The sequence below is a fragment of the Lycium barbarum genome, chromosome 8 (genome assembly GCF_019175385.1).
Source record: "Lycium barbarum isolate Lr01 chromosome 8, ASM1917538v2, whole genome shotgun sequence".
In the NCBI taxonomy this organism is placed as follows: domain Eukaryota; kingdom Viridiplantae; phylum Streptophyta; class Magnoliopsida; order Solanales; family Solanaceae; genus Lycium; species Lycium barbarum.
Genome location: NC_083344.1, coordinates 16,920,206 through 16,935,311, shown reverse-complemented (window position 1 = coordinate 16,935,311; position 15,106 = coordinate 16,920,206). Strand labels below are relative to the sequence as shown.

Genomic DNA, 15,106 nt, shown 5'->3' with positions numbered 1-15,106 from the left:
GCGGGATGACATGACATATGGATCGGGTTGTACGTTCCACAACATCAATAGATATACTATATATATACATATGATTTTAAAAGAGAGCATGGATATCAACCGCCACAGAGGCACTCTCAGATATTGAGTTTAGCTTTCATGTTTTAGATTTCTTTCATGATTCTTATGTGCCTGTTGTTCTTATGCCTTACATACTCGGTACATTATCCATACTGACTCCCCTATTGCTCAGGGGGCTGCGTTCATGCCCGCAGGTTCAGGTAGACAGATAATCGGTTCAGCTCTGTAGGACTTCCGCTCAGCGGTGGTCAGTGCGCTCCTTTTGGTCCGGAGCTGCAGTACATTTTTGGTATGCTATTTTTGACATGTATATATAGGTATGATGGGGCCCTGTCCCGTCCTTTCTACATCTTTGTATTCCATTAGAGTTCTGTAGACTGTTGTATGTAGTTGGCATGTGATGTAGCCTTGTCGGCTCCTATTTTTGTTCTACAGTATATGTGACAGCCTAGTCGACCTGCGCTGTTATTTCAGCATATATATATATATATACACACACACACATATATAATATATATATATATATATATATATATATATATATATATATATACAGGTAGTTGTGAGTTCTTGATGCCGAGTTCATGATGTTGTTCTTGCAAGAGTCAGTATAGTTCAGTTATAAGTCATATATGGGCCACCCTGTTATACTGTGAGCTCCAGGTACGAGTATAGGGGTTGGTCAGTAGAGGTCAGGCACTCATCACGACTCATCATTTTGGGTCGTGACAGAAGTGGTATCAGAGCAGTTTCGTCCTAGGGTTGTCTACAGACCGTGTCAAGTAGAGTTCTGTTTATGGGTGTGTTGTGCATCACACTTATAGACAGGAGGCTGTAGGACATTTAGGATGTTGCCATCCTTTCTCTCTCAGATCGTGCGATAGAGCCATGTGCTAAGAGTTCGCCTTCTAATGATTTGTTCTAATTTCAGCGATGCCTCCGAAGGAAGCTACAGCTCCCCAAAAGGGCAAAAGAGTGGCTGGTGAGGCTACTAGCCGTATTCAGCGGACTACTAGGGCTAGGGCCGAGTTTCAGAGTGATACCCTGCCTGTACCAGAGAAGCTTAGAGGGGAGCCAGCCCCAGCTCCAACACCTGCCCCTGTGCCTCCAGTCACTCAGCCAGATGCACCGGGCCAAGATTTGAGGGATGCTATAAAGTTGTTGACTAGATTGGTAGTCGCTTAGGCTCAGCGTCAGAGAGTTGGTGTTGATCAGGCAGGCCGAGCTAGTAGTGCGAGGGTTAAGAATTTTCTTGGTTTAGATCCCTCAGAATTCTCTATGTGGAGGCAGAATATGGACCCCCGGGACTTTATTGATAGCATGCAAAGGACTCTGAGGGTCATGCATGCTAATGAGGTTTAGTCAGTGGGGTTGGCTTCTTATAGGCTCTGTGATGTTGCAGCGTAGTGGTACCGGGCGTAGGAGCTATCTAGGGGAGAGGATGCCCCTTCAGCCATTTGGCAAGGGTTTTCAGATGCCTTTATTCGTCATTATTTACCGCCTGAGGTTCGGCGGGCCCGAGCAGACAGGTTTTTACACATTCAGTAGGGCAGTATAAGTGTTCAGGAGTACAGTGTATATTTTGATTCGGCTAGATATGCCCGAGCTATGGTGGCTGAGATGGAGGGTTGAGTTCATCGTTTCGTGGCTGGCCTAGGGCCACATTTGATTGATGAGTGTACGATAGCTGGGTATGGATATTGTTTGTATACAGGCATATGCACAGGATATGGAGGATTGTAAGCGTCAGCAGAGGACAGAACGGGAGCGTGACCGGGGCTATGGAAAAAGGGCAAGATCTTTAGATATTGTTGGTGAGTTCAGAGGAGGACAGAGGTAGCAATATTCCCGATATCCATTCCATTCAGCAGCGAGTGCACCTCCGCGGTTTCCAGGTCAATGATTTGATCGTCCTTTTTATTTCGGAGCGGGTCAGAATGCTAGAGCTTCAGGTTCTCAATCTAGATAGGAGTCAGGTCAGATGAGTTTTCACCCTTGCCACGGTGTGCCCAGTATGGTAGATTACACTCTGGACAGTGTCGATTGGGATTAGATGCTTGTTATGCTTGTGGCCAGCCAGGTCATGTGATGAAGGAGTGTCCGCCGAGGGGTGGTGTCGGCATAGTTCAGCCTGCAGGGTCCGTAACTGGTTAGTTCGAACGGTCCTCAGAGCCGCATCTATGTATTAGCTGGTAGGCAGGATCGTGAGTCGTCTTCTGATGTTGTTACATGTATATTATCAGTTTCCTCCTATGATGTATACGCACTGATTGACCCAGGTTCCACCTTATCATATGTTACTCCATTTGTTGTTGGCAAGTTTGGGATAAAGCCTGAAGTGATTAAACCTTTTGAGGTGTCTACGCCAATGGGTGACCCAGTCATAGCTAGGCGAGTATATCGAGGTTGTGTAGTCATTGTTTGCAATCGTCGCACCATAGCAGATTTAATTGAGTTAGATATGATCGATTTTGATGTTATTATGGGTATGGATTGGTTGGCTTCTTGCTATGCTAATGTTGATTGTAGAATGAAAGTGGTTCAGTTCCAGTTTCCAGATGAGCCAATTTTAGAGTGGAAGGGTAATGCTGCTTCGCCGAGGGGTAGGTTTATTTCCTACCTTAAGGCAAGGAAGGTGATCGAAAAAGGGTATATCTATCACCTGGTTCAGAATGTACAAGCAGAGTCACCGACCCTTCAGTCTGTTCCTGTGGTTAATGAATTCCCAGAGGTGTTTCCAGATGAGCTTCCACGCGTTCCGCCAGAGCGGGAGATTGATTTTACTATTGATCTATTACTAGATACTCAGCCAGTATCCATTTCTCCTTATAGAATGGCACCTACAGAATTGAAAGAATTAAAGGAGCAATTGAGGAATCTACTTGAGAAGGGCTTCATTAGACCCAGTATATCATCGTGGGGAGCGCCAATTTTATTTGTAAGAAAGAAGGATGGCTCCTTGCGAATGTGTATTGATTACAGACAATTGAACAAAGTGACTGTAAAGAATAAGTATCCGCTTCTGAGGATTGATGATTTAATTGACCAGCTGCTGGGTGCCAGATATTTTGCAAGAATAGATTTGAGATCGGGGTATCATCAGGACAGTGTGAAGGAGGAAGACATTCTGAAGACGGCATTCAGGACTAGGTATGGGAACTATGAGTTCCGTGTTATGTCATTCGGGCTAACTAACGCTCCAGCTGTATTCATGGATTTGATGAATCGTATATTCAGACCCTTTCTAGATCTGTTCGTGTTGTGTTTATAGATGATATTCTGGTTTATTCTTCGTCAGCGGCTGAACATGTAGATCATCTACGTGCAGTACTTAGAGTTCTTCGAGATAGAGAATTATATGAAAAGTTTTCTAAGTGTGAGTTCTGGTTGAACTCTGTGGATTTTCTTGGTCACATTATTTCAGATGAAGGCATTAGGGTGGACACCCAAAAGATTGAAGCTGTGAGGAATTGTCCAAGGCCTACGACACCAACAGAGATACGTAGTTTCTTAGGTCTGGCAGGATATTATAGAAGGTTCGTAGAAGGATTTTCTTCTCTTTCAGCTCCGTTGACTAAGTTGACTCAGAAATCAGCCAAGTTTCAGTGGACAGATGCATGTGAGCGGAGTTTTCAGATATTGAAGGACAAGTTGACCTCAGCATCAGTCTTGACTTTTCCAGAGGGAACAGATGGCTATGTGATATATTGTGATGCATCAGGTATTGGATTGGGATGTGTATTGATGCAACATAGCGAGGTTGTTGCTTATGCCTCCAGATAGCTGAAGAAGCACGAAAAGAATTATCCAAACCGTGATCTTGAGTTAGTTGCAGTGATCCATGCTTTGAAAATGCGGAGGCACTACTTATACGGTGTCCACGTTGATATCTATATCGACTACAAGAGCCTCCAGTACATCTTTAAGAAGAAGGACTTAAACTTACGTCAGATGCGATGGCTAGAGTTGTTAAAAGATTATGATGTTGATATTCTGTACCATCCTGGAAAGGCTAACGTAGTAGCTGATGTTCTTAGTCGTAAATCCATGGGTAGCCTGTCATATTTGCAGCCAGAGAAGAGAGAACTAGCTTGTCAAATTTGTCGACTAGCCAGTCTTGGAGTTCGATTGATAGATTCAGGTGATACAGGAGTTACAGTTCAGGATAAATCGATGTCATCTTTGGTAGCAGAGATAAAGGAGCGTCAGTACGAGGATCCTATTTTAGTTCATTATCGAGACACGGTGCCTCAGAAAGAAAAGACACCCTTTGTGATTACAGTGGATGGAGTACTCAGGTATCAATGTATATTATGTGTTCCCAATGTTGCAGGGCTTCGTCGGCAAGATAGGGGGGAAGCCCACTATTCTCGCTATTCTATTCATCCGGGAACAACAAAAATATACCATGATATCAAGGAAGTTTACTAGTGGGATGGTATGAACAAAGACATAGCGGAGTGTGTTGCTCAATGTCCAAATTGCCAGCAAGTCAAGATAGAGCACCAGAAGCCCGGAGGCTTATTGCAGGCTACTGAGATTCCAACATGGAAATGGGAGGTAATTAATATGGATTTCATTATAGGTTTGCCCCGTGCTCCGCGGAAGTATGATTCAATATGTGTCATAGTTGATAGGCTTACAAAGTAAGCCCACTTTCTGCCTGTCAGAACTACTTATTCAGCTGAGGATTATGCGAAGCTCTACCTTAAAAAGATTGGACGACTTCATGGTGTTCCTACATCCATTATTTCAGATAGAGTGGCGTAGTTCACAGCTAACTTCTGGAGATCTTTTCAGAACGGATTGGGGACTCAGGTGAGTCTTAGTACTGCATTTCATCCGCAGACAGATGGACAAGCTGAGCGTACTCTACAGACACTCGAGGATATACTAAGAGCTTGTGTAATTGACTTCCGAGGTAGCTGGGATGATCATTTTCCTCTTATTGAGTTTGCATACAATAATAGTTACCATTCTAGTATTCAGATGAATCCCTATGAGGCTTTGTATGGGCGGAGATGTAGATCACCTATAGGGTGGTTTGATGTTGGAGAGAATCAGCTAGTAGGCCCAGATTTAACTTACCAAGCGGTTGACAAAGTGAAAGTGATTCAAGAAAGGTTACTAGCGGCACAGAGTCGACAAAAATCCTATGCAGATAATTAACGACGTAAGCTAGAATTTGAGGTAGGCAATTGGGTCTTCCAGAAGATCTCACCTATGAAGGGAGTAATGAGATTTGGCAAGAAGGGTAAGTTAAGCCCTCGATACATTGGGCCATATAGAATCATTCGTACAGTGGGTAAGGTAGCATATGAGTTAGAGTTACCTTCTGATCTAGAGTCTGTGCATCTAGTATTTCATGTGTCCATGCTCTGTAAGTGTATAGGAGATCCCTCGAGAGTTGTACTGGTCGATGATGTTCAAATGACCAAGCAATTATCATACGAGGAGACCCAGTGGATATGTTAGATAGACAAGTTCATTGATTATGAACTAAGGATGTGGCTTCCGTTAAAGTGCTATGGAGAAATAATAATACTGAAGAAGTAACATGGGAAGCATAAAATGATATGAAGACTAGATATCCACACCTATTCTCATTTTCCGAGGAGGTTCAGACTTCAGGTATGTGATATACTTATGGCTATTTATTTGGTCGTGTGAGGCCATGGTTCTTGTTTCTTTGTGTAGCCCTGTGATTGGTCGTGTGAGGCTATAATGCGGGATATTTTAGCATGTGGCCCTGTGTAGCATTATTTTGGGTTGCTATGTATAGGTTGGATTGGTATATTTACAGAGGAGACTCTGCCAAAAATTTTGTAACCCATGACTTGTATGAATATTCGAGGACGAATGTTTCTTGAGGGGGGGGGAATGTTACCCTTCTCGCTTAAGAAAGTCCTTGGCTTCTTAGCAATTTATACCCTTAGTACGGAGATCCGTACCCGGGGTTTTGAGAAAATAAGTGCTTTACCTCGCGTATACTGAAGTATAGGTATATGCTCCTTGCAATACGATAGGATTAGAAGTGAAACGAATCGAATCGACACGAGTCGCAGCAACTCAGGGAGTCTGCAGAAACCAATCCACTTTGATGAGCAAAGGGACGGGCAGTCGCTATGTCAATGAGGTGTCGTTCACCGCCGTCGACATGCCACAGCCTCTGAACTTTCAGGTGGCAGAACGACGGAGCAAGTCGGTGAGCCGTCGACCCTCTCGTCAACCCGCATCACTGGAACCTTTTTGTTCCACTTATATATATATATATACCCCTCACGTTTTATTTTTTCATTTTTCATTACCCAACCAGAGAAAACCCTAACATATTTCCTCTTAAAATTTTCCATCATATTAGAAAAGTTTTAGCAAGATCCGAGCCCCGTGAACCCGAGCTAGTGAAAGGAGAGTTGTTCCTAGGGTTTTATTTGAGCTTAGGAGTTGGAGTTGAAGTTTGATTCTTTGAGTTATAGTCCCTTCAAGGTATGTATATGATTCTTACCCTTGTTTTTGAGTTAATTATCAAGAGTTTTAGTGATTTAAGGTGAAGAAGATGGTGTTGTGGAGGCATAACCTAGGTTGTTGATATGGTTGCTTTGTGGGCTGATTTTGATTAGATTTTTGGAGAGATTCTTACTTGTTGATGTTGCCATATGATGTTGTTGTTGTTGTTGTTTTTGTTGTTGATGTTATTGTTGATGTTTGGGTTGAATTGGAAATTGAGGGATTGTTTAGTTTACAAAGGAGATGCTGTCCGAAATTGTTAAGTTCCTTTCGTACTTGAGTTGGATAGTAAGTGATGTAAATGGTCTAGTTGTGGCATATGTTATCTTGATTGTAGACTTATGAGTACGAAAAGTAGGCGTTGGACAATTAGATACGCTTCAAGGTATGTTAAGGCCGTCCCGTTTATTCTTTTGGCATGATCCTTATCATATGAACGAACAAAGTAAGCGAGCGAGTTCCAAAGACTCTACTCCTAGATGGTATATGGTTCATCGTATCCTTGGTTTCCTATGTTTTTTATCTATGGCTTCCGGAGATCTTATGTTGCCTAGAGTTGTCCAGAGTATTCTTCTCTGAGTCTCTCATGTATTTATATATATGTATATGTATTTTCTTACACCGCGCCGCATTATAGTCGGCCGGGCTGGCACGTAGATGTGCACACCACTGCAGTGGGCAGCTTATGAGATTACCTCAGATACGGGATGACATGATATATGGATCGGGCAGTACGTTCCTTAGCATCAGCAGATATACCATATATTTACATATGATTTTAAAGAGAGCATGGATATCATCGGCCGCAGAGGCACTCTCAGATATGGAGTTTAGCTTTCATATTTCAGATTTCTTTAATGATTCTTATGTACATGTTGTTCTTATGCCTTACATACTCGGTACATTATCCGTACTGACTCTCCTATTACTCGAGGGGCTGCGTTCATGCCTGCAGGTTCAGGTAGACAGACAGGTGGTTCTGCTCTGTAGGACTTCCACTCAGCGGTGGTCAGTGCACTCCTTTTGGTCCGGAGCTGCAGTCCATTTTTGGTATGCTATTTTTGACATGTATATATGGATATGATGGGGCCCTGTCCCATCCTTTCTACAGCTTTGTACTCCATTAGAGGTCTGTAGACTGTTGTATGTACTTGGCATGTAATGTAGCCTTTCGGCTCCTATTTTTGTTGTACAGTATATGTGACAGCCTAGTTGGCCTGCGCTGTTATTTTCAGCACACACACACACACACACACACACACACATATATATATATATATATATATATATATATATATATATATATATATATATATATATATATCGGTAGTTCTGAGTTCTTGATGCTGAGTTCATGATGTTGTTCTTTCAAGAGTCAGAATAGTTCAGTTATAAGTCATATATGGGCCACCCTGTTATTCTGTGAGCTCCAGGTACCAGTATAGGAGTGCTTGGTCAATAGAGGTCAGGCACTCGTCACGACTCATCGTTTTGGGTCGTGAATAACATTAGCAAGTTTCCCTCTCTTTCTAATAGCAGGAACCAATTCTTGAGTAAGCAGCACATTCTTAATAATATTTCTACCCTTCACAAATCCAGACTGATTTGGAGATATTAGAGAGGGCAAGATTACTTCTAGCTTGTCATGCAACAGTCTGGAAAAAACTTTGTTTATGAAATTGCTGAGGCTGATTAGTCTCAAGTCAGAAAAAGTTTTGATTATTTCTTTCTTAGGCAGGAGGACCAGATTTGTATGAGTTACTGCCTTTGGTAAAGTTTGTCCCTCATAAAAACTATTTATCACATTATACACATCAACACCAACTATATTCCAACACCTTTGGTAAAAGACACCAGAGAAACCATCAGGTCCACAAGCACTATCACCTGATAATGCAAAAAGCATTTTTCACCTCTTCAAGAGTTGGCGTAGCACATAAAAAAGTATTTTGCTCTTCTGATATTCTCTCATGAATGTTCACCAGTAAGTTTGAATCAACGGCACCAATCTCTTGAGAAAATTGATTCTGGTAGAATGAAATAGCTTCAGTAGCAATATCATCCATATTATCAACCCATTCTCCATCAACATTTTGTATTCTGGTAAGCAACAACCTTTTTCTTCTACCTTTTACAAGACTATGAAAATATCTTATATTTCTGTCTCCTTCTGAATACCATTGGATGCCTGCTTTTAGTCTCCAAAACTCTTCCTCAAAATGCAGATATCTTTTGAATTCAGCCTATGCCCTCTCCAACACCACTCTATTCTCTTCTGATGGATCTTCTTCAAACAGTTGTTCCTTGATCTATACAATATCCTCTCTGATTGTCAGTTGTTTGAACAAGTCTCCAACAGTATCTTTACTCCACCTAGACAATGCAACTTTTATACTTTTCATTTTTAGTTTAAAGGTGATGAAAGGATCACCTATAAACTCATTTCTCCAATGTTGTTCCAGTTCATCCATGAATGAATCATGATCCAACCATAATTTCAAAATTCTAAAGTGGTTCTGATATTGTTGAGCCTGTTCACTTGCTGCAAGCAGAAGTGAAGCATTATCTGAGCTAGTTCTTGACAAATGTTCCATGCATAAATTATTAAACCAATCCTGATATTGCTGATTAACCAAGATCCTATCCAATGTTTTGAAGATGCAATCTTGCCCAACTCTACCATTCCACCATGTAAAAGAACTTCCTCTAAATTCAACTTCAACAAGTTCACAAGAATTCATGCAAAATAAAAAATCTTCATATTCTGAAGGATACACTAGTAAACCACCTATTCTTTCCTCCTCATTCATAATGACATTGAAGTCTCCTCCTACCATCCCTGACAAATTCATAAGACTTGCCAAGGTATATATACTATCCCACAAATCTAGTCTTTCAACATAATCACACTTTGCATTCACCAAGGTGGAGATAAGATGCTTACCACTATCTTGAAAGAGAAGCTTAATAGTCACCTATTGGTCAGTGTCCATTAAGACTTCTACATCAATACCATCAGCAATAAAGTACCAAATCTTACCATTACAATTATGATTAGCAGTATTCATACCCAACCTTCTCTTATATCTGTTAATATGCCTTGATTAATGAAAAGTCTCCAATAAAGCTATGAGGACAAACTTATGATGTTTGTGCAACATTTGAACTCTATGAAAAGCCTTCTGGGTATTGACTGACCTGATATTCCAAATGAAGTTTTTCATCATTGGAAATTATATTTACTAGCAGCATTTCTCTTTGGAAAAATCCTAGATGGCTGCAAATCTCCATCACCTTTGGATCCTGGTTGAACTTTCTTTCCTTGGACTTTAGCAGACTCAAATTCTCCACCATTCTTGATCTTCCTACCTGTTTTAGACCTTTTGACTTCCTTATGAATCACATCAGCCACTTTAGATATATCAGTCTTATGCTGCTGTAAATCCTCTTCTTCTATTCTGTTAGAATCTGAATCCTTGCATGCATGATTTTTCAAAACCTTCCCTTCATTGCTTCTATCCATACTATTCAAATCATGAGAGATTAAAGCATGTAACTCTTTAATTGGAGAAGATTTTGTAGTGACAGACACCAATTTGATTGTTTTCCTTCATCACCAGAATAGCAGTATCACACATCTTGACACTGTCTTCTTTAGAAGGTGGATAACAACCAGTAGCACAAGCTTTCTCTATTGGACTTCCTTGTGACTTCTCAATGGCATCATCTGTACTTACTAGTCTATTCTCCTTCTTTACATCTACTGATACCTCATCAAAAACTTCATCATTAAAACTGGCATTTTCAACAATATGGTCATCCTTGACAAGAATAGTATTGCTATTCTCCATTCCTGTTACATCCATCATTTCATTGTCAATGTGAACTGCTGGACTACATCCTTTCATCACTACTAGATCCTTGCTCACCTCTTCATTCACTTCCTTCTGATGAAGGACTAGATCCATCCTTGAGGAAACCAAAACTTCATGTTCAGGCTCCTGTTCATCATGATTTTCTAGTTGAATCACACCTGATTCTTCTTTATCTGTTGTAATCTGATCAATAATGATCTCCTCCTCTTTCTCACCTACTTCCTTTATGGTATCAACCTCACACTCATCAGCATTTACCTTACATTCCAGTTGAGCACCATCTTCAACTTCTTGAATATCCTTCCCCCTCTCCACATCACTTGGCCCTGAAATTTGCATTGCTTGTACTGCTAAATCTTCTACCATTTCAATTGGAAAGGATGAAGAACTTTCAATAGTAGCACCCACCCCTTTCTCCTGCCCTTCACTAATAGATTGAGAACATTCAAAGATGTCTACAACCTGATTAAATTTCTTTTTCACCCAATCCTTTGTACTCACATCAGTATTTTGCACTACCTGATCATCAACACCTTCTTTAGCACCATATTCTGTATTGCAAATAAACGCTTCTGCTTCATTATTAACTTTGCTTGATTCCTCCTCCTCATTGATTATTGTTAGAACATCAAACTTGTTTGTGCTAACCACTAAATCTTGAATCTCTTCTTTGTTACCTTCAGCACCAATTTGACTACTATTTTCAACTTTGTTATCCTCCCCATTTGATTCTACATAACTCTTTGAACCGGGATAAGTCACAATCTTACCACTAGATAACACCTTAGGAACAAACTTCTGAATAGGTTTATGCCATCCTCTATATCTACGTCTATTTTCCTGACTCTTTTGCTCTTGCCTTGTTTCCTCCATCTTCTCTTTATCAATAACTTGATCAGCTGTTTTATCAACAACTTGATCAGCAGATTTGTCAATAGCAGGATGTAAAACTCGACATTCATCAGTAGAGTGACCTAGTAACAAGAATTCAGTACAATATTTGGCAAGATGATCATATTGAATTTTCACTTTAACACTGCGACTGTCCTTAGTATCTTCATCTTCCATATCCATCATCACAAACTTAGGAAGATCTGCCAATAAATTGACTTGCACTTTAACCCTAGGACAATTTTTGTTCTTGTTTTGTTAAAGTTTCCAGATCCAATTGTAAAGGTTTTCCAACAGTAGAAGCTAGAGAAAACAATGACTTCTTTAAAAAGAAAGTTGGAAGAAGATTTGAAACGAGAACCAAGACATAGCAGTCGTGGTTTCCTCATCAATCTTAAAATTTGAATCATAAATTAATGGTATCATTTGGTAAGAAAATCCATCCCTCAACTTAAGCCAAAAAGCACTCTTGGAAGAGATTGTAATGAAATCTTCCAAACGAGTACATCTTATTAAAACATGGTTGTTCCTAAAAAAACCCTACCTGACGCTTTCCTTTAGCACCACATTGAATAGGAATGATGGTTCTCAACTCTCCCAATTCAGGCCAACCATACGAGAACTTGCCAACAATAGCATATTGTAAATTCTCAATCACTTCCATTATAGAAACTTCACTTGATGTCCATTTTATGTAAGGAATACCATCAATGTATGTAATCTTCTTCAAAGGGATGGGATCACACATGCATGGACACAGCATCAGGTGCAATCAAAATATTCGCGTAGGAACTAGTAGGAACAACATGAGGAATCGGGAGAGAAGGAAGGTTATCAGGTATGGTTGGTAGAGATGGGAATTGGGATCACAAAGAGGTATCAAGAGGCTGGCCAACAGCCATTGATGGCTGGCCAGTAGGCAGCACCACCATGTGACTACGTTAGGGTTAGGGTTTGTATGAGAGAGAAGAGAGAAGAGAGCTTTTTTCTCCTTGACTGTTGGTCGTTGATTATGGAAATTTCACTTCGTTCTTGAAAAACAAAAAAGACATGAAACTAAATGGGTACTGGTTTTAAAAAGTAGGGAGTTGTTCCTATAGATGAAACACATAACTGAAAAGGACTACCATACTTGGAGTACTTTTGATTTGCAGTGAACCACTCAAGCTAACTTAAACTGCTTTTTTATTTGTTTCAAGGAACTGGTTATTAAACTTCATACTATGTATATATTCAATAGTATATGCAATAAAGTTTATTATTTTCAATAAGCATTTCTCGTGCAACGCACTTTCATAGAGATAGTTATATTAAAAGCATATACCCTTCCTACAAAATCTAATTATCCTATTCATTTTTTAAAAAAAGTTTCGTAATGACTCATGCTTAGATACAAACGGATGTGTTCTTTCTTGCTCACCAATACAAAGGAATGTGTTCCTTCCGAACAGTTCTCTAACTTAAACTACCTAATCGAGAAGCTATAATTACATGCACGATGGAGATTCACTGCCTGTTAGTATTCATATATCAAATATTCTGTGGGACCAGAACACCAAATATTAGGTGTTATCTTTTTGACTATTATAAAATATCTTGTCGGATACCAAGCCTTGGAAGAGATACGTTTTTTTAATAAAAGTTAAGCCAAGATGAGATTAAAAGATTGCTTTAAAGTGCTTGAGGGGGTATTGTTGGAAATGTGAAAAAGGGTGACCTGCAGCAAAATCTTGGTGGTGAAAGAATTATAATTCGACGCAATTTTGCAATTTTCCAATATTTCTCCCGATGATTTCTTAGAAAATTTGTACAACTATTGTCACAAGACGGCTTCCCGAGGGTATTTCTACTACTGCAAAGTATGTTATGGAGTATGATGCACTTGTACACTTTCACGTACGACCAATGATTGTACGTAATATTGTTCTTGAGAGTATACAAATGTTTAGAGTATACAAATATTTGAATCAGATTAATTACTTAACTTTTTTAAATTCAGATTAATTAACTTAATTTTCAATTCGGTGCATGATAATAAAATCTTCTTACTTTTTCCTTCCAGAAGACCGCAAATTTCAGTTGGGTTCATGCTTTTTCTCCAAACTATCACGCACTATTAGCACATATAATAAGCAATTATGTTTCCTAACAATGCGTACGGTTGTATGTATTCTATATATTCTTTGAATGCAGATTGCCCGACCACTATATACACCACTTTAATTAATAGAATAGAAAAAAAAATGCACCAAGGATATTGATGAATGAAGATGACGCATCTAATAGACTTATTATAGGTTTGCATCCAACTTTGTCTATCAGATTATTGGTATTAATAACTGTTTCCTCGGTTCACTTTTACTTGTCCGCTATACTAAAAATACATTTAGCATATCTAGAGAAAAATATATTTTTTTCCTTGTTTTATCTTTAACATTAATTACTTATTCCCCAAATCATTTTTCAAGACCTAAGACTAAATATCAATTAATATGGATATTATGGTAAAATACGCATATTAATTATTATTTCTTAAAGGATCAGCAAAGTTGGAACTAGACAAGTAAATGTAAACGAAGTATGTTTTAACATAAAATGTTTCTACCTAATTTGTCTTCCAACAAAATGCGCTTTTATTGATTGTTCTTCTTTCTGTTATTTCTCCAATCTATTACTACATGATTTGGTCCAAATTCCAATTATCCTCATTCGTGATGAAAAAGGAAAATATGTGGATATCAATGTTTTATTAATCTTGGTTCTAACTTTTCAGTCGTGCAATGGAATCATGCTATGTAACAAAAAAAAATCGGTGCTACGATTTTATTAAAACCACATATAGTAAATTATAGCACAAGGCACAAATAAAGAGTGCAATTTAGTAGTACCGTAACAACAACAACAACAATAACAACAACATACCCAGTTGAATCCCACAGTGTGAGGTCTGGGGAGGGTTAAATGTACGCAGACCTTACCCCCACCTTGGTAGGGAGGTTGTTTCCAAAAGACCCTCGGCTCAAAAGAAAACAAGAAAACAAGGGGAGAAAGTTCAGATACCGACAGCAAATCAAAGCAATGCGAAAATGAGAAGAAAAAAAAAGGGCAAAGAAGTCATGATAAAACAGCATGGAGAGACAAGACCCAACACATAAAAGCAGGAAACATAGGGCAATAAAAACTAGAGCAAAGCTACGCCTACTAGTGCGACAGAAAAGCAAGACTACCTACTAGTCTTCTACCCTAATCTGAACCCTCCACAACCTCCTATCTGAGTTCATGTCCTCGGTAATATGAAACAACACCAAGTCCTGCCTAATCACCTCTCCCCAATATTTCTTTGGTCTTCCTCTACTACTCCTAAAACCGTCCAAAGCCAACCTCTCACACCTCCGCACTGGGGCATCTATGCCTCTCCTTTTCACATGCCCAAACCATCTCAACCTCGCTTCCTGCATCTTGTACTCTACCGATGCCACTCCCACCTTGTCCCTGATGTCCTCATGCCTGATCCTATCTCTCCTAGTGTGCCCACACATCCACCACATCATTCTCATTTCCGCGACTTTCATCTTCTGCACGTGAGAGTTCTTGACTGGCCAACATTCTGCCCTGTACAATAGAGTCGGTCTAACCACCACTTTGTAGAACTTGCCCTTAAGTTTTGGTGGCACTTTCTTGTCACACAACACTCCAGAAGCGAGCCTCCATTTCAACCATCCTGCACCAATACGATGTGTGACATCATCGTCAATATCCCCATTTTCTTGTAA

The 15,106-nt window shown here is 39.8% G+C and overlaps 1 protein-coding gene across 1 annotated transcript; it reads right to left on the bottom strand.

Moving 5' to 3' along the window:
- Nucleotides 1–8,050: 8,050 nt before the first annotated feature.
- LOC132607726 (uncharacterized) lies at nucleotides 8,051–8,633 on the bottom strand. Its single transcript, XM_060321805.1, has 2 exons — nucleotides 8,455–8,633; nucleotides 8,051–8,405 (listed from the first exon to the last, which is right to left on the bottom strand). Exons 1-2 carry the CDS (start codon nucleotides 8,631–8,633, stop codon nucleotides 8,051–8,053), a joined length of 534 nt encoding a protein of 177 aa, XP_060177788.1.
- Between the last annotated feature and the right edge of the window lie 6,473 nt (nucleotides 8,634–15,106).